Raw genomic sequence first — 25,844 nt, 5'->3', positions numbered from 1 at the left:
TGGTGGGGTGGGCAGAACATTCTAAGATATCCCCTAATATTCCTGCCCTGCTGTATCTGTCATCCCTACCCCCACCCGCCTGTGAACACAATGCAATAATTGTTTATTTGATTAAGTCACCTTCTATAACCTGGTTTAGCCCACTGGAGAGATTCTCTTGTGGTGAGGGAGTTCGTGAGCTTGTCCCCTGACGGGGAACTGCAGGGGTCTTTAGGAGCAGCTGACATCGGCAAGAAAGCTAGGACCTCTGTCCTACAAAGGCCAAACTCAATTCTGCCAACAATCATCGAGCTTGGAATAGGACCCCAAGCCTCAAATGAGATCAGCGCCCCCTAATTACACCTTGACTGCAGCTGTGAGACCCTGAGTAGCAGACTCAGTTAACCCCTTCCAGGACTCCTGACCCATAGAAACTGCAATAATGAATGTGTGCTGTTTAGAGCTACGAAGTTCATGGTTCACAGTGACTTTTTTTTTTAAGACTTTATTTATTTATTTGACAGAGAGAGAGATCACAAGTAGGCAGAGAGGCAGGCAGAGAGAGAAGGGGAAGCAGGCTCCCTGCTGAGCAGAAAGCTCGATGTGGGGGTGGGGGTGGGGGGCTCCATCCCATGACCCTGAGATCATGACCTGAGCTGAAGGCAGAGGCTTAACCTACTGAGCCACCCAGGTGCCCCATTCACAGTGACTTTTTAATGCAACACAGGAAACTTACACAGATGATCTGTAGTAAGGGAAGAAATATTTTTAATTTGATTCAATAAAACATGTGGTAACTATGGCATTTAGTAATCCATATGGAATCGCAAATAAATTACATAAAATGTTCGTCTATGGATTTTACCCAGCGTCAAAAACCTGAAAAATCTGGCATTCCAGGGGTACCTGTCTGGTTCAGTCAGTAAAACATGTGACTCTTGATCTCTGGGTTCTTCGGTGGAGTATTTACATAAAAAAGAAAATCAGGGGGCGCCTGGGTGGCTCAGTGGGTTAAAGCCTCTGCCTTTCGGCTCGGGTCATGATCCCAGGGTCCTGGGATTGAGCCCCACGTTGGGCTCTCTACTCAGCGGGGAGTCTGCTTCCTCCTCTCTCTCTCTGCCTGCCTCTGTGCCTACTTGTGATTTCTGTCTGTCAAATAAATAAATAAAAAAGAAAAGAAAAGAAAAGAAAATCAGTACTTCAAAGAAACTTCCTAGTTTTATTTAAAAGAATCAGCCTGGGGCACCTGGGTGGCTCAGCTGGTTAAACGTCTGCCTTGGTTCAGGTCAAGATCCCCAGGTCATGAGATCGAGCCTTACAGGTGGGCTCCTAGCTCACTGGGGAGTCTGCTTCTCCCTCTGCCTCTTCCCCTGCTCGTGCTCTCTCTCTCTCTCTTGCTCTCATGTTCTCTCAAATGAGTAAATAAAATCTTTAAAAAAATAAAAGAATTGGCCTTACTAATCTGTACTACTCAGTGGTATTTTCTTTCCAGGTAATGACTCATCCTGGGGATTAATGCTGTAATAGGAGAAGAGAATTTTTAAAACTTAAATTCAGATGCACTTGGGTGGCTCATTTGATTAAGCATCTGATTCTAGATGGTTAAGCATCTGATTCTAGATTTCCCCTTAGGTCCTGATCTCAGGCTTGTGAGATCAAGCCCCACCTCTCAGGCTCTACTTAAGATTCTCACTCTCTGCCCCTTCCCCCACCTCTCTCTCCCTCTTTTAAAGAAAACCCCCCCAAAATAAAACAAAACAAAACAAATTCATAATAAAAGCTATTTTAAGCCTGTCAATAGTTCCAAGATATTCTAGAACTGAAGTTCTCTTTGCTTTTCCCAGACTTTCCTTCATGAACAGTACATTCTTGGACAATAGTTGAAGGATGAAGGATATTAGGTTAAACAAGGATTGCCACTGCTCCCATTGTCCACGCTGATTTCAGAACATCCCAAGGCCAGGACACCCCACTTATAAATCAGTGTTCCACTCTTAACGGAAATATGTTTAAGTCTGGGAAAGGCAGGAGGCTAAGAACTGCTTATGGCATCCTGGTTAAACATTAAATTGGGCCATTTCTCATTGCCCATTTCTGTGTCATTTTAGAAGCTGTACACTGGGAACATTGTTACAGGGCAGTAGTACTCAGGACAGAGGTGGGCAGTGACTTTTCTTTGTAAGGTAGGAGAAATGCCATCATGAAAGGGAAACAGGTAAGGATAGCCTGAATCAGGCTACCGAAGGCTATAGTTGAGGGTATGGGAATATAATTTTCTTAGATCATATGGACCTACGTATCCCCTGGCAAATCTTCCAGTCCTCCAGTTTGAAGACCTCAGCCGTAGAATATTAATATTATAGAATATTATATTATGTTGTAGAATATTAATATTATAGAATATTATAATTCTTTTAATTATAAGTATAATATATAAATATATATTATATCAGATATAATATATAATTATATAGTTATAGTAAATATAATTATATAATATTATATATAAATATAAATATATAAATATAATATAATAATTATTCTATAATATAACATTATGGAACATTAATCCTGGTCAGTGACTGTATATTATGATCTTTATTCCCTCCAGGCCTCCCCTCCCTTAGCACTGGGCAAGGCAAGTAATAGAAAAGGGGACAATTGGGGCGCCTGGGTGGCTCAGTGGGTTAAAGCCTCCGCCTTTGGCTCAGGTCATGATCTCAGGGTCCTAGAGTCGAGCCCCGCATCGGGCGGGCTCTCTGCTCAGCGGAGAGCCTGCTTCCTCCTCTCTCTGCCTGCCTCCCTGCCTACATGTGATCTCTCTCTCTGTGAAATAAATAAATAAAATCTTAAAAAAAAAAAAAAAAGAAAGAAAGAAAGAAAGAAAAGGGAACAATGGCCTCTCATTGGGCACAGGTACCCCGGTCTGCCAGAAATAGTGTCCCTCCGCCTAGAGAAGGCAGCATAACCAGTCTGATTCTCCCTTCATAATTCTCCCTTACATTTATTTCCCAGAGGCCATCTTTTTACCACCTCATGACTTCATAAATTTCCATGTGAAGTGAACCAATCTCCTTTAAGCACTATAAATCCAACACAGATTTGTTGAACACGGACCTCGCGGAAGGTCTGTGCTGCGGCCGGCGTGGTGGGGGTGGGGGTGCTGAAACGAGAGGCAGGTTCCAGAGTTTCAGGTACTCACTGTTCAGTTGGGGAAGTGGATGCATGTACAGAAAATTCAAACGTAGGATCATTTTGTTTAAACAGTATCTGTGCTCCTAAAGATCTCACATCAATTCAAACATCACGTTTTTCAAGACTAATTAGAACGAAGGTCTGCGGTGAAATGATTTTTTGTTTAGCAGCTGAAGTATCAACTATATTTGCAATTGACTCAGCTCCCCAGCTCTGAAATCGTGTAATTCTTGAATTTTTTAATTTAGGAAGTTTGCATTATCTCCATATTTACATATTCAAAAGAACATTTAATATTCCTATGTCGCAGGATCTCATCGTTTTATTTTTTAAAAAAGATTTTGAGAGAGAGAACAAGCGGGGAAGGGATAAGGGAGAGGAAGAAGCAGACCTCCGCTGAGCAGGGAACCCGACTTCCGGCTCCATCCCAGGACCCCAAGTGAAGGCAGATGCTTAATGGACTGAGCCACCCGGGGGCCCCAGGATCTCACCATTTTATAATACAAATTCTCAAACTGTCCAGTGAAGAAAAGTACTATTGCACAGTTGAATGTGTTTTACAGAGAGCACTTACTTTGCTCTAAATTAAACATTGGGACTTGGAGATGTTTCACCTGGCACTTAGTAGGTGATCAAAAAATGAGTTTTGCAATGACACTGTACATACACGGTGGAAATGAGGCAATTTCAGAAATCCTGAACAAGTTGAGGGAGATTTTGGAGGGGGTGGAATGTAGGGGCAAACATTAATGTACCTTAAAACACCAAACACACACACACACACACACACACATACACACACACACACACACACACACACACACACGGAAGGAAGGAAGGAAGGAAGGAAGGAGGTGATTTTGCTTTGCCTGAGGCTAGAATGTGATTGGTCTATACTGGCTCCATTGGGATTTGCAGTTCCCCTACCCTGCCATCCAGCTTCCAGGTCTTGAGGGGGGAGGAAGAAGGGTTTGTTCTTCCCTCATTAATTCCTTCCCTCTTAGACCTAAAAGAGCTAGAAAAGGGAGACAAAAAACTTTAACCTAGCAAGCTGGAAGAGGGTCAATCAGAAAACACACTCAAAAGCAAACTCAATGCATTGCCAAGGGGAATAGGGTCCTGAACCATAGAGGATTGTATCCAGAGATGCTGGATGTAATCTCTGCCTCAGGGCTCCAAGAGTTGGGGTGGATGGCTGGAGAGCTGGCCCCATCTAGGTCAGCACTGAAACAGTTTGAGACTTGGGGATTGGGAAGGTACCAAAATCTAAATCTTTTTTTTTTTTTTTAAAGATTTATTTACTTATTTGATAGACAGAAATCACAAGGAGGCAGAGAGGAGGAAGCAGGCTCCCCGCTGAGCAGAGAGCCCGATGCACGACTCCAGGACCCTGAGATCATGACCTGAGCCAAAGGCAGAGGCTTAACCCACTGAGCCACCCAGGCGCCCCCCCAAAATCTAAATCTTAACGTTAGGTCTTAAAGTTTTCTATACATAATCCAATACATGGCAATGGCAGTTTCTAGAGCCCTTATTATGCAAAAATGCTCAGTTTTTGATGGGAGTCATTTTAAAGATAGAAGGTTGGAACTGGGAAGGCACTGGTTTCCAACCTTGGCTACCTTCCAGCCTTGCAGTGGTTACAAATCTGAATGCTGAGGCTGAACCCCAGACTAATTACATTGGAATCTCTGGGGGTGGGGGTGGGGTGGGATCCAGGCATTAGTATTTGTAAAGCTGCCCAGCTGATTCCAATATGCTGTGAAGCCCCACTGATGGGCACTTTTGTAGAGAGATGGGAAGCCCAGCCCTTACCTTCCAGGCGGGTGCTCATTGAATTTACCTTAACACATTCTGTTTAGAAGCCAAAACATTTGATTTAGTCTGCAATAAAATCTCAAGAGTACCTATGATACTAGGCCATAACTGATAATTAGAGCAAATATTCCACAGGAACCATGTAGAAGGCATTTCTTTATATTTATTATAAATAAATATAAATAATTCCTTTTTGCTTTTCAAGCACAGTAGTGTTAAAAGAACTAAATGGTACTTTGAGGCCTGGGAGGCTCTAATTTATTAATCTTTCTGGGCCTCAGTTTTTATTTTTTTAAAGATTTATTTATTTGACAGAGGAGACGGTAAGAGAGACAGCACATAAGCAGGGGGGAGGGGCAGAGCGAGAGGGAGAAGCAGGCTCCCCCATGAGCAGGGAGCTCCACGTGGGGCTCAGTCCCAGGACCCTGGGATCATAACCTGAGCTGAAGGCAGATGCTTAAGGACTGAGCCACCGAGGCGCCCCAGGGCCTCGGGTTTAAAAAAAAAAAAAATGTCTGTAACCTCAATTTTATGTAGTTTGGACCCTGACAGTGACACAGTAGGCAATTAGATATAGGCAGGGAACAAGTGCTATCCCACTGATAAAAGGACAGAAACCAAGTTCCAAACAGCTGGGACAGACCCCAGGGGATATGCATGCAGTCTTCCCTAGGACCACTGCTCTGACAGTAACCTATAGCTTCATTATAATATGTTTACATTGTTGTTTTGACCCCTTCACAGTGAGGTGGAGGGGAAGGCTTCTGACGAGGATCATATAAGGGCCCAAAACTACCACTTCTGATTGGTAGGAGGAGTCCCTTAGATGACTGGTTGCAACCTTGGTCAGGAATTGCCCTAGCTATGACACATAACCTATTTAAACATAAAAAGAAGTGTGCCTGGCTGGCTGAGTCTGTGGAGAATGAGACTCTTGATATCAGAGATTGTGAGGTCGAGGCCAGGTTGGGCATAGAGATTGCTTTAAAAAAAAGGAAAGACGTTCCGGATCCCCCACTTAGTGAACCCCCCCAACCCGCCTGCCACTCCTCTGGGCCTGCCGCTCTTCCATCTCCAGAGTGCACCTTCCTTTAAACTGCTATTAAACGCTTGCTTAAGAGTTTGGCTCTGAATTCTTTCTTGGCTGAATTCAAGAACTAAGGCCAGGGAAGGGACTTGCCCTTGATGCAACTGCTTCACTTAAGCAACTGCAACCAGACTGATCTTTATTTTTTTAATCAAGGTAAAATGTACATGCAGTGAAATACACAAATACTAACATTCTGATGAGTTTTGATAAATGAATACACCTGTGCAGCCACGACCCCAGAAGTTTCTTTATGCCCCTCACAGAATTACTACTCTCCCCATAAGGAATGGCCCTTCTGACTTTTATTATCCTAGATCAGTTTCACCTGTTCTTGAACTTCACAGAAATGGAATCTCACATCATGTACCCTTTCATCTTTTTTTTTTTAAGATTTTATTTATTTATTTGCCAGAGAGAGAGAGAGAGCGAGCGAGCACAGGCAGGCTGAGTGGCAGCAGAGGCAGAGGGAGAAGCAGGCTCCCTGCCGAGCAAGGAGCCTGATGTGGGACTCGATCCCAGGACGCTGGGATCATGACCTGAGCCGAAGACAGCTGCTTAACCAACTGAGCCACCCAGGCGTCCCTCATAGTGATCTTTTAAATTTTATTTATTTTTAAAGTTTATTTATTTATTTATTTATTTAAGTATTCACTACAGGCAATGTGGGGCTAGAACAGATGACCCTGAGATCAAGAGCCGCATGCTCTTCTAACTGAGCCATCTAGGCACCCCTGATCTTGAAAAATTTAAAAATTGATTGATTGATTGATGAGAGAGAGCGTGCGCGTGTGCATGTCACACACACACATACACGCAAGCAGGGGGAGGGACAGCAGGAGAGGGAGAGAGAATTCTCAAGCAGACTCCCCCTTGATCTCTGAGCTAGAGCGGGGCCCATCTCAGGACCCTGAGATCATGACCTGAATTGAAACCAGGAGTCGGTTGCTTAACTGACAGAGCCACCCAGGTGCCCCTGATCTTTAAAAATTTAAAACACAGGGGCACCTGGGTGGCTCAGTGGGTTGAGGCCTCTGCCTTCGGCTCAGGTCATGATCCCAGGGTCCTGGAATCAAGCCCCTCGTCGGGTTCTCTGCTCCGCAGGGAGCCTGCTTCCTCCTCTCTCTCTGCCTGTCTGTCTGCCTGCTTGTGATCTCTGTCTGTCAAATAAATAAATAAAATCTTAAAAAAAAATTTTAAACACAAATTAGATCATGTTAATTCTCTGCTCAAAATCTTTCGTGGCTCCCTATTACTTTTGGAATAAAATCCAGACTCTTTCCTGTGGCCAGCAAGACCTCGTATCCCTCTCAGTCATCAAGCATTGTCTCTAAACTACTCTGTGCTCGTTATTATGTGATGGCATTTAAAAAAATTTTTTTTAAAGATTTTATTTATTTGACAGAGAGAGAGATCACAAGTAGGCGGAGAGGCAGGCAGAGAGAGAGAGAGAAAGAGGAGGAAGCAGGCTCCCCACTGAGCAGAGAGCCCGATACGGGGCTCGATCCCAGGACCCTGGGATCATGACCTGAGCCGAAGGCAGAGGCTTTAACCCACTGAGCCACCCAGGTGCCCCTATGTGATGGTATTCTCTCCACACAGGTCTTTCCCGATGCCTTCCTACTTCGGGTCTTTGTTCAGCTGTATTCCTCTTCACTCCTAGTGGCCTTTAGGCACCATCTTAAATGTTACTCCCTCTCAGAGGTATTCCCTGGTGCCCCAATTCTAAATTACGTTCTTTGTTCTTTTCATTTCTGCCACTGTTGCAGTTAATAATTACCTGTATGTGTGTATTCTATTTTAAAACTGTTCATCTCCCTCACTTTACCCATGAGGGTGGCGGCTATGCCCATTTTGTTCACCACTCTGCTTCTAGACCCTAGCCCAGACCCTAGGTGTCCAATGAATACGTGTTAAAATAAATGGATGAAATTGTTTAATTGGACTCTTGAGCCTCTTGTTTTGCAAAATGAGAAAAAAAGGGGTAGAAAAGAAAGGCAAGAAAGATGTGGGCAAGTAAGGGTAGGATTCCAAGGGAGACCAGCTCCTCTTTTAACCTTGACTAGTGAGAGTGAGGAGCAACAATGGAGAGAACACTTGGGAAGAAATCAGATCACCTGGCTCAGTGACTTTTCTGTACCTGTTTCCTCATTTATAAATAATAGAAGATTTCACCAGTACTGCCTTACCGCATGCAGCATTTGGAAATATAGAAGGGAATTTTCCATAGTCGCAATAACTGGAGACCCCTTTGGCATTTATTAATTTGGAGCACCACGAGGTTTAGTGTCCTACAGTGTATGCGACACTCTTCCTTGTGTCATCCAAACTACCAGTGCTGAGAAATACTGTAATGGTAGGCAGGGCCGTGGTTCCCCATTTTGTGATACTTCATAGGTTAGCTTCCAGGAGAATGCTGATTGCATTCAAATCATCTTATTTAGTAAAGTATCTATTTGTAAGTCAAACTGCTTAATTTAGTCTGTCATAAGAACTCAAGGGTAGACATATGAGGGCATGACTGATACTTGAGGTGGTATAAACTCCACAGGAATATAGAGAAGGTATCATATTTCTGTATTAGTTAGCTTCTTCCACTTCTTTTTTTTTTTTTTTAATTTTTATTTATTTATTTGACAGACAGAGATCACAAGTAGGCAGAGAGACAGGCAGAGAGAGGGGGGGAAGCAGGCTTCTTGCTGAGCAGAGAGCCCGATGTGGGGCTCGATCCCAGGACCTTGGGATCATGACCTGAGCCAAAGGCAGAGGCTTTAACCCACTGAGCCACCCAGGTGCCCCCCACTTCTTTTTTTGGTAAGCGTTTCTCCAAGAAATGTAAAGAGCTTGATGCTGTTTCACTCTTTAGTCGATGTGTAGGTAGCCATGAGTTCACACTTGGGAACCTGTTCTGGACTAAATGGTTGTGCCCCAATCCCCTTCATGCAGTGAAACCCCCCTGCCCAGTGTGATGGTATTTGGAGGTGGGGCCTTTGGGAAGTAATTAGATTTAGATGAGGTCTTAAGGGCGAAGCAGCATCCTCAGAGAAAGCCTTCTTTTTATTTTATTTAAAGATTTTATTATTTATTTGAGAGAGAGAGATCACAAGTAGACAGAGAGGCAGGCAGAGAGAGAGAGGGAAGCAGGCTCCCTGCTGAACAAAGAGCATGCTGCAGGACTCGATCCCAGGACCCTGAGATCATGACCTGAGCCGAAGGCAGCGGCTTAACCCACTGAGCCACCCAGACGCCCCAGGAAGACTTCTAAGAGACAGAGAGACCAGAGCTCCCTCTCTCCACCATGTGAGGACCATGAGTAGGTGGCCATCTGCAAGGCAACGAGAAGCTCTTCACCAAGGAACCAGATTGGCCATCCCTTTGATCTGAGACTAATTTTAGCCTCCAGAACCGAGAAATAAATTCCTGTTGTCTAAGCCACTCAGTGTATGGTAGTTTGTTAGGGTAGCCCGAGCTAAGACACAAACTAAGGCTCGAAGAAGAGAAACATTAAAATTACACAGAGAACTCTCCTGTGGCAAAGTTGCTATTTTTAGTGTTGTGTTTCCTAGAGTAGCATTTTACCCACCAGAGATGACTCTTCAGTTATAGTAATTAAACAGACTATTTGCTAAATGTAGTCCCATCTTCACAATTCTAAGGTCCTTGACTGCTCTAAAATTCTATGTTGCTAAAAAAAAAAAAAAAATCCAGTGGAAACAACACAAATGTCCATCAATGACAACTGGATTAAAAAAAATGTATATCCATACCCGGGAATATTATTTGACCACAAAAAGGAATGAAACACTATACAGGCCACAACATGGAGGAGTCTTAAAAACATTATGCTAGGTGGAAGAAGCCAGTCACAAAAAAGCAAATATGCTTTCATTTATATGCAATATCCAGAAAAGGCAAATGTATAGAGACAGAAAAGAGATTAGTGGTTTCTTAGGACTGGGGGCAACAGGATGAAAAGGAAGGGATAGCTAAAGGGTACAGGTTTGGGGGCTGGCTTAGTCAGTGGAGCATGCGACTCTTGATCTCAGGGTCATGAATTTGAGCCCCACATGGGTGTAGAGCTTACTTAAAAAAAAACCCAAAAACTGTATATATAGAGATATACATATATAGGTTTCTAGTTGAGGTGATGCAAATGTTCTAAAATTGACTATGGTGATGGTTGTGAATATGCTAAATACATAGTTTTAAAAAATATTTTATTTATTTGAGATATAAATAGTGAGAGACAGAGAGTACATGCACACAAATGGGAGTGGGGAGGTAAGGGCAGGGGGAGAGAGAGAAACAGGCTCCCCACGGAGCAGGGAACCTAATGTGAATATGCTAAATATACTTTAAATAGGTGAAGTATATGATATGTGAAATGTACAACAATAAAGCTCTTTTTAAAACATGAAAAGGTATTCAACTTCATTCATAATTAAAGAAATGAGAATCAAAACAATGGTGATAACCATTTTTCACTCATCAGACTGGCAAACATTTTTAAGTCAATATGTATCGTGGGCGAGAGTGGGAAGTTAGTGCTCCTGCACATTGTTGGTGGGAGTATAAATTGAGGCAATCTTCCTAGAAGGAGGTTTGATAAGATCATTCATGATTCAGTATACACACACTTTTTGATTCAGTCATCCCACTTCCAGGGATTTATTCTGCAATACATTTATTGAGCATTAACATAATTATCACAATACTGATTACAACTAAAAAAATTATTAAAAATTGAAATAGAATACTAAGTAAATTATATTATAAATTCATATAAATTAGGGGTTTATGCATGGTTAAATGAATGAAGGTATAGAATATACTATTTTGTGTGAAAAGGGAAGAAAATAAGAATAAGAATATATATGTATTTGCATAAAGAAGGATACACAGTACATGAATATAAATTATCTGGTTAAATGGCAACTAAGTAGATGGTAGCTAGATTACCATCTACTTAGTGAGACTAAGAATACCTTTTTATATTGCTCTATTTTTGAGCCATATGAATATCTAACCTAAAAAATAATTAAAATTAATAATATAACTGAAAGAATAAAGTAAAAAATAAAAGTAAACAAACAAAAAGTAAAATACAATTTATACAAGATACACTAAGTGAAAAAACAAGTTGCAGAATAGTATGTATAACACTTTCTTATTTATTCAGCTAACAAATACTTTTAAGTCCCTAATATATGTCCTAGAATCTAAGGATATAGAAGTAAACAGGCAGCCAAGGCTCTGGCTATCATAAAGTTTACATTTTAGTAGGAAGTAGGTATGCAAGCACATAAATAAACAAAGGTAAAAGATACTGACATGGGTTGGGATATAGTTGCTTGTTGGATGACACAAAAAGCCTGAGGAAGTGACAAATGAGCTGACACCTGAATGAGGAGGATGTGGGAAAAGAGTGGTGTAGGAAAATAATGTAGTGAGTGCAAAGGTCCTGAGGCTGGAACAATTTGGTGAGTTTGAAGATCTGGAATACAGGCTGCATTACAGGGAAAGTGGTAGGAGATGAAATCAGAGTAGTAGTCAGGGGACAAATAATGGGTTTAAATAAAAGAATGATACATGTGTTAACACATAAACTGCAAATATCTGAAGAACTCACAAGAACCTTAACATTATTAAGTGGCAGTTTTGTAGATGGGTATTGGGGACTCTTTAAACTTTCTACCTTTAAGAGAAGTCTGGATTTCTTAAAGTATTTAAACATGCATAAAATAAGAAAATATGCTTCACACACAAAAAAGAGTTGTTGTTTTTAATGTAGAATATTGAGTAGGAATCTAGGAAAGTGAATATGGTCCCTAGAAGCTCGATGATTCCTTTGGTTCTGGTCCCTCTAGTGGCCATTATGGGGTAGTGCTGGTGGCTGTGTCCAAGAACAAGCAACCGATGGTGAGAGCTAAAAAAAAAAATCTTTATTTATTTATTTATTCATTTTTTTAAAGGAACTTAAAAAAAAAAAGATTTTATTTATTTATTTGACAGAGACACAGCTAGAGAGGGAAGACAAGCAGAGGGAGTAAGAGAGGGAGAAGCAGGCTTCCCGTTGAGCGAGGAGCCTGATGTGGGGCTCCATCCCAGGACTCTGGGATCATGACCTGAATTGAAGGCGGACCCTTAATGACTGAGCCACCCAGGTGCCCCAAGAGAGGTAAAAAATCTTTAATGGAACTCTGACACACTCAGAAGTTTAAATTCTTGAAATTGTTTAATCCTTGCCAAATGGTGGGTGAAGAAAACCCTCAAATTGCTACAGTGATTGTTACAATCACCTATTTACATCATGAAGCAGGGGGGAGCAAAATCTTCAGATTTTAAAATTAAAACATTAGGAAAATGTTGCAGTTCAGGAAGCTGCCTTGCAATTGTATGACTTAACTACCCAGGCCCTGGTCACTATCTTCTGAACCTTTGCTCAGGCCTATACTGTCTTGTCTTCTCTCCATCTGGATAAGTTACGTCTCTCCGATCTTGGACAGCTCACCCCTTCTGCACAACTTCCCCAAGAACTCTCTTTGTCCATTTCTTTTCCCAGCCCTAAGTTCTTCCTGACCAGGATAAAAATAGCTGACATTTAGGGAGCTGTCACTGGGTATCAGACACCATGTTAAATCATGTTACCTTGTTCAGTCCTCAAATCAACCCAGTGAGGTACTTGCTATTATTGCTACCCTTATACAGATGGAGAAGGGCAACCCAAGGCATAGGCCCCTACAGTAGGATCAAGGCTGGTAAATGGTACCTTGGAATTGAATCCCTAACTAGACCACACACATTTAACCAGTTACCTATACTTGAATATATGGCTTCTTTTTTTAAAAAAATCTTTTTATTATTTGTTTATTTTTTTAATATATGGCTTCTTATCTAGATAGATATTGCATATATATTTTAATCAGTGTAGATCATGGATCATAAACTCAGGTGTGTATAGGGACTAGGATGTGAGTGCAGAGAACTTAATATTACATTCTGTATTTTCTTAAAGGAATATGTCCTCTTGTTTTTCTTGAAACACAGGGCCTTCTTGCTCTGTCTTTGGATAAAACTAGGGATCAAGAAATATTTCACTTTTAACTCTATGATAAAAATGTAAGTGATAATGCCTGACAACTGATACTTGGACTCAGTGTCAGAGAACAACTGGGAATCAGGAGACCGTGACATGACTGTGACATGACAGCACAGACCCCATCTAAAGGGGATAGTTCCACTTTGGTTCCAGGCAAATGTTGCCACTAGGAATGGCAAGTGAACCCCAACAGATATTCCAATGTTTCAAAAGGAAATAGAAGCCTGGAATTTTATGTAAGTTTTCCCAAGTTTAAAATGTTGGCAACTAATTCATATCTAGGAACATGGTTTGGTAGGCCTGATTTGATCTGTGCATCACTAGTTCAATCTTATCTCTTATTGCCATGCAAGTTCCTTGTGAGGAACCACTAAACAGATTCCTTTAGATCTCTCACAGTGCTGGGTGCATACCACTTACTCAGAGAATTTGTGCTGAGCCACGAAGCTGCTCATGAGCATTTCTCTATATTTAGATTTCAGTTCATTTTGGCAAATGTTCATTTGGCAGCTTGGGCTTTCACAGAATCATATGGTATCTGTCAATTTACCACAAAATCAAATGGATTCTCTGAATTTACCAAAGAGGATGGGGACCAAGACATAGAAAATATTAATGAAAATTTCTTGTTTTGGGGGAATGCCTGGGGGGCTCAGTTGGTGAAGTGTCTGTATCATCCCGCATTGGGTTCCCCGCTCAGAGTGGAGTCAGCTTCTCCCCCCGCCCCGCGTCATATCCTCTCTCACTTTCTCACCCTCAAGTAAATAAAATCTTAAAAATAAATAAATAAATAAAATTTCTTGTTTTTGAGATACTGGTCTGGCTCAGTCAGTAGAACATGCAACTCTTAAACTTGGAAGTTGTGACTTCGACCCCACTTTGGGTTAGAGATTACTTAAAAAAATAAATAAAAATTTAAAAAAACCAGTAAGTTTCTTGTTTTTATTCCACTAATTTGCCTGAGTGATAATAATCAAATCAATGTCCTCAGTCTCAGTTATACCTCAATGCACATTAGAATTGCTGGGAAAAACTTTTTTATAAAATACAAATGCCACATCCATAGAGACTCCTTTTTTTTTGTTTGTTTTTTAAAGATTTTATTTATTTGACAGAGAGACAGCTAGAGAGGGAACACAAGCAGGGGGATTGGGAGAGGGAGAAGCAGGCTTCCTGCTAAGCAGAGAGCCCTACACAGGACTTGATCCTAGGACCCCAGGATCACGACCTGAACCGAAGGTGGACTCTTAACTGACTGAGCCACCCAGGCGCCCTGAGACTCCTTTTTAATTAGTCTACAGGATGGTCCTTGCATTGGTATGTATGTGTGTGTGTGTGTGTGTGTGTGTATTCACCAAGTGATTTTAATATGTAGCTGCACTAGAGATCACTTGTCTAGGTTCTGGGAATCAGGACTCATAGGACCAGAGAATCACAGATCTTATTGCCAGGAGTTATCTCATGAATGATTTGGTCCAGCTTCATACCCATAAGTCACTATTTTCTTAAAATTACCATCATATCTGATTTGATTACCGTATTACTGATATACTCCACTGCAATTCTATGTGAGAAGGGAGTGGGAAGCTGAAATGTCAGGGACTTATTTATTTAAAAATTTTTTTTTTTTAACTTTTAAAGATTTTTATTTGATAGAGCACAAGCAGGGGGAGCAGCAGGCAGAGGGAGAGGGAGAAGCAGACTTCCCACTAAGCAGGGAGCCCAATGTTGGGTTCAATCCCAACACTTAACCAACTGTGTCACCCAGGTGCCCCAAAATATTTTTTATTTTTAAGTAATCTCTATACCCAATGCAGAGCTAAAATTCACAACCCCGAGATCGAAAGTTTCATGCTCCACTGACTGAGCCGGCCAGGCACCCCCTGTCAGGAACATATTTAATATTTGCTTCCCAAACATAATCAAGTGACTATTTAAGGAATTTCATTGTTTAAAATAAATGTTATAGTAGTAGACACAAACCAGTAAGTTGGTGGCTTCTTTGTTTACCAAGAAATGGCATATTAACCGCTTTTTTATGATCATTAAAATGAGTAATTTTTTAAAAATTAAAAATACACACACACTTCACACACTTAGTAAAAGCTTGAAAGGTATAAAAGTATAAAGTTTACCTACCATTCCTATACTTGGGCCTTCTAGTCCCCTTCTCTGAAGGCAAGTATTCATGGGTTTCTTGTGTATCTTGCCAGAGACATTATTACCATACTTCAAAGAGCTATTTTTTATTTTTTGCCTTGAGATAAGAATTTTTAGTCACTGTTCTTTTTAACAAATCCTTTAATTAAATTGCTTGAGAGTAAAGGTGCTAAGGTATCAACAGCCTTTTAAAGAATCTTTCACAAATTCTACTTTATGTCTGACTTAGCAGCAAGACTCCTTTTTAACACCCCGTGTGGGTCTCAAAATGCTGTTCTGCTCTTGCAGCCAGGGAGGGATTTTTATTAGTTTGTTTTACAAACTGGTGACACTGACACACGTCGAGACTAAGGTCCTGGCAGGCTCTGTTTTCTTTGCATGGATCTCATGCTGGACCAGAGCAGTAGCGTCTGAGGAGCAGGCGTTGGGAGCTAGGAGCTAGGTCAGAGATGGAAGCCTTTTCATTACTGCGCTCAAGTGGTGTCCAGGATCCCAGTCTGAGCAGGGGGCGGGGGCCCGCGTTGCGGGAAATCAGGACGAACAGTTGAAGGCAGTTTCTGCAACTATTGGGTTTAGCGCCTTGAAAGCTCGGGATGCGAAAAGCTGCAAGGGAAAAGTGCCGATTTTGTCTATTACAACAGAAATTTAGCGCGAGACTGGAAGGAAAAGAGAGGGGAGGGACAGCAGCCACTCTGAGAACGACCCTGGGGGCTGCGCAGAGCCCACCTGTAGGCTGCCTAATTTCTTTTCTCACTCGGTGCTTCTGAGGCTTGTTAGTCTTCAACCTCTAGCTTTTCTCCTTTTTGTTTCCACCGATCTTGAGCTGTTTTTTCCTTCCCACTTAAAGACCACCGCACTTGATGAGAAGGGGGAATTTTTTTTTTTTTTTTAAAGCCAAACCCAATAAAACCTAAACTAAAAACACTTCCGGAGGGTGGTTCCTGGAGGCGCGACGTAATTGGGACTTCCCGCCATGCCCCTTTCATGCTGTTCTCGCGATGCCTGGTGGGAGTTGTAGTCCCGGGGTGGGAACCGGCTCCGGGCCAGGGGTGATTGGGCTTTTTTTTTTTTTTTATCTGGATTAGCCTGGTCTTGGGCATCTGACTCCGCCATTCTTGAGATATAAAGAATTTTAACTCTTAAAAAGTTCTACATGATTCCTATTAGATATTTTGCAGTATGTATTTTTTCAAAGTTTTTTTTTTATTTTATTTTTTATAAACATATAATATATTTTTATCCCCAGGGGTATAGGTCTGTGAATCGCCAGGTTTACACACTTCACAGCACTCACCATAGCACATACCCTCCCCAATGTCCATAACCCACACCCCCCAACCCCCCTCCCCATCAACCCTCAGTTTGTTTTGTGAGATTAAGAGTCACTTATAGTTTGTCTCCCTCCCAATCCCATCTTGTTTCATTTACTCTTCTCCTACCCCCTTAACCCCCCATGTTGCATCTCCTCTCCCTCATATCAGGGAGATCATATGATAGTTGTCTTTCTCGGATTGACTTATTTCGCTAAGCATGATACCCTCTAGTTCCATCCACGTCGTCGCAAATGGCAAGATTTCATTTCTTTTGATGGCAAAGTTTTGTTTTTTTTTAACGACCATATGTAAATAAAACGAATGGTAGTTGCTCCTTGGCTTGATAGGAACAGTTCAGAAAGGCATAGACTGAAACTAAAAGCCTCTCTTCTGTGCCTGCTCAGCTTACTCCCTAAGAAGAAAAACACCAGCTTTTTAAAGAAATAATTTTAGGCGCAAATGTACATATTATTTAAAAAGTACACAAAAGTGATAGTGCTAGGGCGCCTGGGTGGCTCAGTGGGTTAAGTCTCTGCCTTTGGCTTAGGTCATGACCTCAGGGTCCTGGGATTGAGCCCCACATCAGGCTCTCTGCTCAGCGAGGAGCCTGCTTCATCCATGCCCCTGTCCCGCGCCCCGCCTCCTTGTGATGTCTGTCTGTCAAATAAATAAATAAAATCTTAAAAAAAGTGATAGTGCTATAATACTCTTGATAGTGCTATAATACTCTTCTTTTTTTTTTTTTTTAAAGATTTTATTTATTTATTAGACAGAGATCACATGTAGGCAGAAAGGCAGGCAGAGAGAGAGGAGGAAGCAGGCTCGCTGCTGAGCAGAGAGCCAGGTGTGGGGCTCCCTTCCAGAACCCTGAGGTCAAGGCCTAAATCAAAGGCAGAGGCTTAACCCACTGAGCCACCCCATTGTCCCAGTGCTATAATACTCTTATCAAACTACCTTTTTCATTTGATAATCCATCTTAGAGATCTTTTCATACTTGCAGAGAAAGAGCTATCTTACTCTCTTTTTAATGGCTGTATGGTAGTTTCTTCCACAAATACCATAATTTAGTCATCTGTTATCTTCTCTGTTCCAGTGAGGGATATTTTGGTTGTTTCTGATTTTTTTTTTTTTTTCTGTTGCAGAGAATGTTGAAATGATCGCCTTGAACATATTTTGGTGTAAATCCACAGGGTAAACTCACAGAGACAAAACTGCCCAGTTAAATAGGTAATAGCTTTATAAAAATTAATGAATACTACCAAATTGTGCCAATTTACACTCTTATCCAAAAATGTATAAAGGTGTTTATTTCCCCACTTCTGCTCTAGTGTTGGTATTATCAAACTTAAGAGATTCCACTTCTCTGAAAGATGAACAATTTGTTTTCTTTTGATTAGCAGTTTCATAGTCATAAATGAGGTTGCATGCCTATGTGTTTTGACCATCTATATTTCTGAAAGTAGCCATGTTGTCTGCCCAATTTTCTACAGGGTTAATTTTTTTCTTACTGATTTGTCTGTACTTTTTGTAAATTACAGAAGTTAGTCTTTTGTCTATTATGGGAATTGTGAAAAATGTTCTCTTTGTACATTATTAACCTTCTGATTTTTATTTATTTTTTTTTTTGCCACACAATTGCACTTAATATTGATATTACTCACGGGGGGCCTGGGTGGCTCAGTCGGTGAAAGTCCTCCGACTCTTGATCTCAGCTTGGGTCTTGATCTCATGGTCTAAGGACAAGCCCCACACTGGGCTCCATGCTGGTTGTGGAGCCTATTTAAAAAGAAAATTATATACTCATGATTATTAATTTTTTATATGGCTTCTGAGTTATTTGGTTATATGTAACTTATTTTGGCACAAGGAGGAATGGTTCTAGCTTTATCATTTATCATTTCTATAAATAGTAGCCAGAGGTCCCAATGTGATTTTTGTTACATTTATTGGGGAAGAAAGCCCCAATGAACATTAAAAATATACCCTTCAATGAGATGCCACGGCAGGTTTGGAAGTTTATTTTGGGGAAAGAATAGAAATAAATAAGTGGCATACCAACTTTTCTCAAAGCATCTGTTTGTCTTGTATTATTGCCTTTTCTGACCAATACCCCATAAAGGCTGCATCTATTTATTAAAATATGTAATGAGGGGTGCCTGGGTGGCTCAGTGGGTTAAAGCCTCTGCCTTCAGCTCAGGTCATGATCTCAGGGTCCTGGGATCGAGCCCCACATCAGGCTCTCTGCTCGGCGGGGAGCCTGCTTCCCCCCTCTCTCTGCCTGCCTCTCTGCCTACTTGTGATCTCTGTCAAATAAATAAATAAAATCTTAAAAAAATATGTAATGAAAACTTTTCTAAATAATAAACAAAAAAGAGAAAAGATTTATGAAAATGATTTTAAAAGTGAGAATTATTAAAGTAGAATTCCCAAACTGAAAAAGAATTATGTACGTTTAGATATAAGGCAAAGTTTTTCCCAAAATCATGCTTTAGAATAAAAGGTAGATGCCTTATTCTTATAAACTCACAATACATTTTTCATAATATATGATTTGAAACATGCAGGTTAAAGTAAATCTTAAAAGTTAAATATTGTGAAGTCACTTGATCATTTTGTATATTAGTAAATAATGAAAGTGTTACATTTAGGCATTTGATTAATTTATATATAATATATACATTCTAATTGCATGTTATATATACATATATGGACCCAAACTTATTTTATCATTTTGGATTGTCATTTGGTGAAATTTAGAGTTGGTTTTTGTTCAGGCCTATGGTATATGATATATTCTCTACAGTATGTGGCATATTCTTGTCATTTTTCTATTTTTGATCACAACTTTAGTGTAGATAAAGCAATGCAATACTTTACCCTTAAAAGAAGTTCTGAAGTATTAAAAAAAAAAGTTCTGAAGTATAAACATCATTTAGGAACAAGGAACAGGGTTTGACATTGTTTACCTTGCATTATGATTCTTGTAACTTACCAATCAGAAAAGATAGTAGCTGAGACACCTGTGAGAGGGGAAGCCCTGTGATGGGTGCATTCATTTTATTCTCCTTTGTCAACTGTACGGCACAATGTTAGCTTCCCAGGATGAGTAAACTGGTTAATTACACAGCCACAGTAGGATGTACAACAAACCAAACTAAACTAAACAAAGAATAAACCTTCCGAGTTATCATCTCTATTAAGGCAGTAAATAGCTCTGTGCTCTTTGTCATTTTGCAGTTTTTACTGACTTGTTTTTTATTGCTCCTTTTTTAATTACAGGAATAATACACGTTTATCTTAGCAAATGTAGATGAATAAAAAGAATAAAATGTAAACCACTTGTGACCCTATTATCTCTAGTGATAACTGGTCTGTTTCGGTATATATGCTTTTTCATATTTTGTAAATACACATAACATATATTTATAAAACTGGCATTGTACCATATATATTTTAAAAACTTTACATGTTTTTAGTTTTTAAATTGAGATATAACTTTGACCCAGTGACATGTACAGTCTTCATGCTCAGTGAATTTTGACATAGTACATACTGGCTTCTAACCGTTTTTTCACGAAAAATTAGATGGTGAACATCACTCAGGAATTATGTATGTTTCTACATCATTTTGTTTTTTCTTTTCTTTTATTTTTTTTAAGGTTTTATTTATTTATTTGATAGAGAGAGATCACAAGTAGGCAAAGAGGAAGGAAGAGAGAGAGGAGGGGAAGCAGACTCCTTGCTGAGCAGAGAGCCCAATGTGGGGCTTGATCCCAGGACCCTGAGATCACGATCTGAGCCAAAGGCAGAGGCTTTAACCCACTGAGCCACCCAGGTGCCCCCACTTTATTTTTAAAAGAATTTTGTTTATTTATTTGACAGAGAGAGGGAGGGAGAGAGAGAGAGCGTGCCACATGCTTGCACAAGCAGGGGAGGAGGAGGGAGAAGCAAACTCACTGCTGAGCAGGGATCCTAATGCGAGGCTGGATGCCAGGATCATGTCCTGAGCGGAAGGCAGACACATAACTGACTGAGCCACCCAGGTGCCGCTATACTGCACTTTATTTTTTCCTGTGTCAAACACTCAGGCTGCTTCTACCTGTTTGCTGTTGTGAGTGATGATGCTATGAACATGGGTGTACAAATACCTGTTCAAGTCCTTGCTTTCTGTTCTTTTGGGCCTATCCCTAGAAGTGGAATTGTTGGATCATATGGTAATTCTATATTTAATTTTTTGAGGACTTGCCACCCTATTTTCCATAGCAGCAACTTCCCATCATTTTAAGGCCATTTGTCAGTTCTTCTGGTCAGTATTTTGTGATACCCAAGTAGGCCTCCGAATACCCCAAGGGATGTAAATTCCCCAGAACAAAAATAACTATACTTTTTAAAAACAAATTCCACACAGAAACGTAGTAAGAGAGGATATATAATGAAGACTTTGTAAAAATGGTGCTTTGGTGTTTTATTTATTTTCCGAAATAAACCTTAAAGAAGATGTATATAGGTGAGCTCAAAGAAACCATTTCTTTTTTCAAGGTGATAATGTTTAAAGGGTTAAGGGGGTTAAAATGTTGCATCTGTGACCACTCACCTTCTTCTCTAAATCCTAGACCTGACCTGCAAATCATCCTAGGGCCAGATTGAGCTGAAACATGTTCCCTAAACCCACCTTGGGCCGGACGCAGAGCCTGGAGAGAGTTAGCTCAGGAGGAAGGCTACAGTGAAACAAACCTGGTCATTATACAGTTCTCCTCTCCCTGTCCTGTTTTATTTCCTGCAGAGTATAAATTACTATTTTAATTGATCTTGTTTGTCTGCTTGTTTCTTGTCTGTCTCCCTCCATCAGAATGTAAGCTCCTAAAGAAGTGACTGGTGCGTCTGAGTGGCTCAGTTGGTTAAGCGTCTGCCTTCAGCTCAGGTCATGATGCCAGGGTCCTGGGATCGCGACTCTCAGTGAGGAGCCTGCTTCTCCCTCACCCTCTGCCTGATGCTGCCCCGGTCTGTGCTCTCTCTCTGTCAAATAAATAAAATCTTTTAAAAAAGTAAAAGAACTGACTGACTGACTTACCACACCTTTTCCCATAGTCACACTGGGCACAAATCAGGTTCTCCATAAATACTTGTTGAATGAATAAATTACCAAATGATTGAAAATTTGCTCTCCTAGTCTATTTCCTTTACTCCGAAACTATTTAAAAGATTATGAAATATTTTAAACACTCAAAAAATGCCCCCTACTCAGATTTAACAATTCTAGGAGCTTGATTATATTGCCTCAAATTTTCTTCTATCTCTTAAAAAAAAAAAAAAAGGAAAAAAGATAAAAATACATAGGAAATGGAGAAATGGGTAATTTGGGGAGTACGTAACAGTAGTCAGTCTTTGTCAACCCATAAAATGAATGGTTCAAGAGCTTTACTTACTGTAAACTCAAACTACAGATCCCAGGCAGCTTTGCAACAGCTTGGTGCGTGGCCTATTCTTTTCTCTTCCACCAACAGCCAATGAAAGGTAGAGTTTACAAAGGTCTAGGGTGACATCTGGTGTACTGAGTGTGACCAGCCTCAAATCTCAATATTGCCATTTGGAACGTGCTGCTGAAAACAAGATCTAAAAAGGCTTTTCCGATTAATTCACAGCTTATTCTGTCTCTTGTTTCAGAGGGAAAAGAAGCTGATTGAGTAATTGAAATGGATGCAATACTAAATTACAGTTCAGAAGACACTGAAGATTTCTACATGCTGCTGGGATGTGATGAACTGTCTTCGGTAAGGCTGTGGATACTGCTCTTCTTTTTCAAGTTTTTATTTAAGGTGGTAACTTTGAACTTTTAGTCACATTGCCTAAAAACCTAATCTTCTATTCTTTTAAAGCACATTTGGCTTAGAGAAAGTTGAGGATTTAAATCTTGGGTCTTTACTGGGGTAGTGTCCTTTTGTGATTGTTAGATGTTTCTGACCGAATTTGTGTATTCTGGCACATGGCCATAGACTCTATTTCAAATACACTAAAAATATGTATTTGAAATTTTATTGTAATGCTCTTGGCAGTGTTTCACAGAATACCTAAGTTGTATCTTCATTATGGTAATTTATACTAAAATTTAGATGAAATGTAATTTTCTAGTAGTGTTTTTAAAATGTTTTATTAAAATATGTACTTTTGCACGAGCAGTTAAATTATATAAACCAAGAAACATCCTTTTATGTTAACATTTTAAATCATGTGCGAGAAATTACTTAAAAGGGTGGCTTCTGAAACAAAATATGTGAAAAGCTCTGTAGTTGTTCACTGGATCTACAATAAAATAATGTTTTTAAAGGACCACATAGACAATGATGAAGGCAGTAAAAGTTTTTTAAATTATGGAAAACTCATTTATAATTCTACTTCCCAGGAATAATGCTATTAATATGTGATTTATTAATCTTTAGTCTTTTTCCTATATATATTTTTTGAAGACATGTTTGGGAAAATATTATATATTTACTTGTTGATTCCTGCTTTTTACCCACTCAGGGATTTCTCCATGTTATTAAACACTCTTCATACATATTTTAATGTTGCATATTTCATTTTATTGTTGTATCACAATTGATTGTTCCCTTATTGTTAAATATTTCATTTATTCCTAGTTTTTCAATGTTTTAAATACCATTGAGATGAATAGGAAGTACCTTTCAATATATTATTAAATAGATTATATTTTATATAACAATTATTAAAAATTTTTTTGCTAAAATATAGCTATTAATATCAAAATATTTTAAAGCAAAATTCTTTTCTATTTATCTTTGTTTCATAAGGCTGGAGTTTAGTAATAAAATATGCTTAATTTTGTTTGGAAAATAAAATGTGACGGACTAAAGGATTAAAATCTCTATCTTCATCACACTGAGGGAGTTACTTTATGTATCTTGTAGTTACACACACACACACACACACACACACACACTTCACACACACACATGCACACACTAGGTTATAATACTCCTTTAGCTGTATATTTCTCCTTTAGGATAATATGTCACTCTTGTTTACTTTAGTGGTGGTTTACTTATAGCAATTGAGAAAGCTTATTGACATTTTTACCACCTGTGTTATGAATTATGCTATTGCCAAATAGTTTTTGAAGGAGCTTTTTAAAATCAAAGGAACATAATTTAACTTGATAAGCTTCACAACTTGGTTTTAAAGAAATATTGTTATTCTAAGTTATGAAGTAAAGGTCATTATATCCCCATAATAAATATCTACACCCTTTTAGTCAGTCTTTTGTAGTTATGTTATTGTTTCCTCAGTCTACAAAGAAGGAGAAGGAGGATAAGTTTTGAATAGACTGAAAAAAATGATGCTATTGTTTATTTATAATGTTTATAACAGTCTCTTTCATTAGAGCTAGCAAGTTTGTTACCAGTAATAGTCAAACTTCCCTGTATGTACTGTAGCATATATTAAAAGGAGAATAAAAGCATTGTCTTGCCATTCCTTCTTTACTGATTCTGCTAATGACATACCATGTTTAGATTACGATCATTTATTTAAAATGATCTGTCACAATTTTGTCAATTCTTTTTATATGTATCTTTCCCATTTAAAAATATTTAATTTTTCTTATTTGTAAGTAATCTCCACACCCAGTGTGGGGCTTGAACTCACAACCCCAAGATCAAGACTCACATGCTCTACTGACTGAGCTAGCCAGGCACCTCTGAAAATATTTTAATTCCATTTTTTGAGTATTAAGTGTGACGTTTCCTTTAGTTGATTTGTAGTGGATGGATTTCTTTTACTTTAAATATTCCTTGATGTGATACTTTAAAAAGTTGACCAGAATTATTCATACTCAAAAGCAATTTAGCAATTATAATTTCAAAGCAACTTATTCAACTTATATTTTGATTCTATTTATAACAACTGTGTTGACACACACACGTATAATACTTTTGCTTTAGTATATAGTTCTTACAATTTAAAGCTTCCGTTGAAAATTAATGAAATGACATATATAAACCCTGGGACGATTTCCACAGTGGTGAGTGGAAAACAACATACCCTCATTTCAAAAACATTTACTGAAGGTTGATTCCAAGTTAGTCAGCTTTTTTGCCTTGAATCAGATTTTACACAAAAGACACATGTTATGAAATCTTCTAAAGTCCTTATTAATATACACACCACTAATGTGTAAGGCATCCTCTGTGGTTTATACCTTACTTGATTTTTTGGTATTTGGTTACCATTTCAGTAGTATTGATAAGAAGACATCCTGATTTCAAGATTTCACAGACTTGAAAATTGAGCATAAACTTGATAGATAAATGGAGACACCTATTTTTTTCTTACCATTTACTAGCTATGTGATCTTGGGAAACGGTTTAGCTTTTCTCTGCCTTTGTTTCCTAATCTGCAAATGGGGATAATAATAGTACCCACCTCCTAGAGTTGTTGTGGGGATTAAATGAGACATGATAAATAAAGTCCTTAGAATAGTGCCTGGCACATTGTGGGTGTGGGCGTGGATATGAGCATTGCTTTGGCCTCACAGTAATACTGTACACATGGAACTTTGTAAGTTTAGACTACTCCATAATTGACATTTTTTTTAAAAGATTTTATTTATTTATTTGACAGACAAAGATTACAAGTAGGCAGAGAGGCAGGCAGAGAGAGAGGGGGAAGCAGGCTCTCCGCCGAGCAGAGAGCCCGATGTGGGGCTCGATCCCAGGACCCTGAGATCATGACCAGAGCTAAAGGCAGAGGCTTAACCCACTGAGCCACCCAGGTGCCCCCATAATTGACATTTTAAAAAATGTTTTATTTTGAAAAAGTTTTTCCTTTTTAAAAAAAAATTTTTTTAGTAAGTTCTATGCTCAATCTGGGGCTTGAACTTAGGACCCCAAGATCAAGAGTCATATGCTCTACCAACTGAGCTAGTCAGGTGCCCCCAAATGATCTCTTTTTAAAAAAAATTTTATTTTTAAGTAATATTTACACACAATGTGGGAGAGTCCCACATTCCACTGACTGAACCAGCCAGGCACCCTCCAAAATGATTTTTTCTTTTTAAAAAAATTTTAAAAAAAGATTTTATTTATTTATTTGTCAGGGAGAGAGAGAGAGCACAAGCAGGGGGAGCAGCAGACAGAGAGAGAAGCAGGCTCCCTGCTGAGCAGGGAAGCAGATGTGG

At 39.5% G+C, this 25,844-nt stretch overlaps 1 protein-coding gene across 1 annotated transcript in view; it reads left to right on the top strand.

Annotated features, from left to right (window-relative positions):
* Positions 1 to 22,167: 22,167 nt before the first annotated feature.
* LOC111145179 (DnaJ heat shock protein family (Hsp40) member C12) overlaps positions 22,168 to 25,844 on the top strand; it is a 36,225-nt gene continuing 32,548 nt past the window's right edge. Inside the window, exon 1 of the mRNA XM_022499891.1 lies at positions 22,168 to 22,422. Within this exon, the coding sequence (XP_022355599.1) occupies positions 22,345 to 22,422 (78 nt within the window). The 5' untranslated portion in view covers positions 22,168 to 22,344. The remainder of the gene's footprint in view (positions 22,423 to 25,844) is intronic.

Source organism: Enhydra lutris, unplaced genomic scaffold (genome assembly GCF_002288905.1).
Source record: "Enhydra lutris kenyoni isolate GAN:26980312 unplaced genomic scaffold, ASM228890v2 scaffoldscaffold12, whole genome shotgun sequence".
Lineage (NCBI taxonomy): Eukaryota > Metazoa > Chordata > Mammalia > Carnivora > Mustelidae > Enhydra > Enhydra lutris.
The sequence above is the reverse complement of the archived record's forward strand: the minus strand, read 5'-3'. Positions and strand labels throughout refer to the sequence as shown.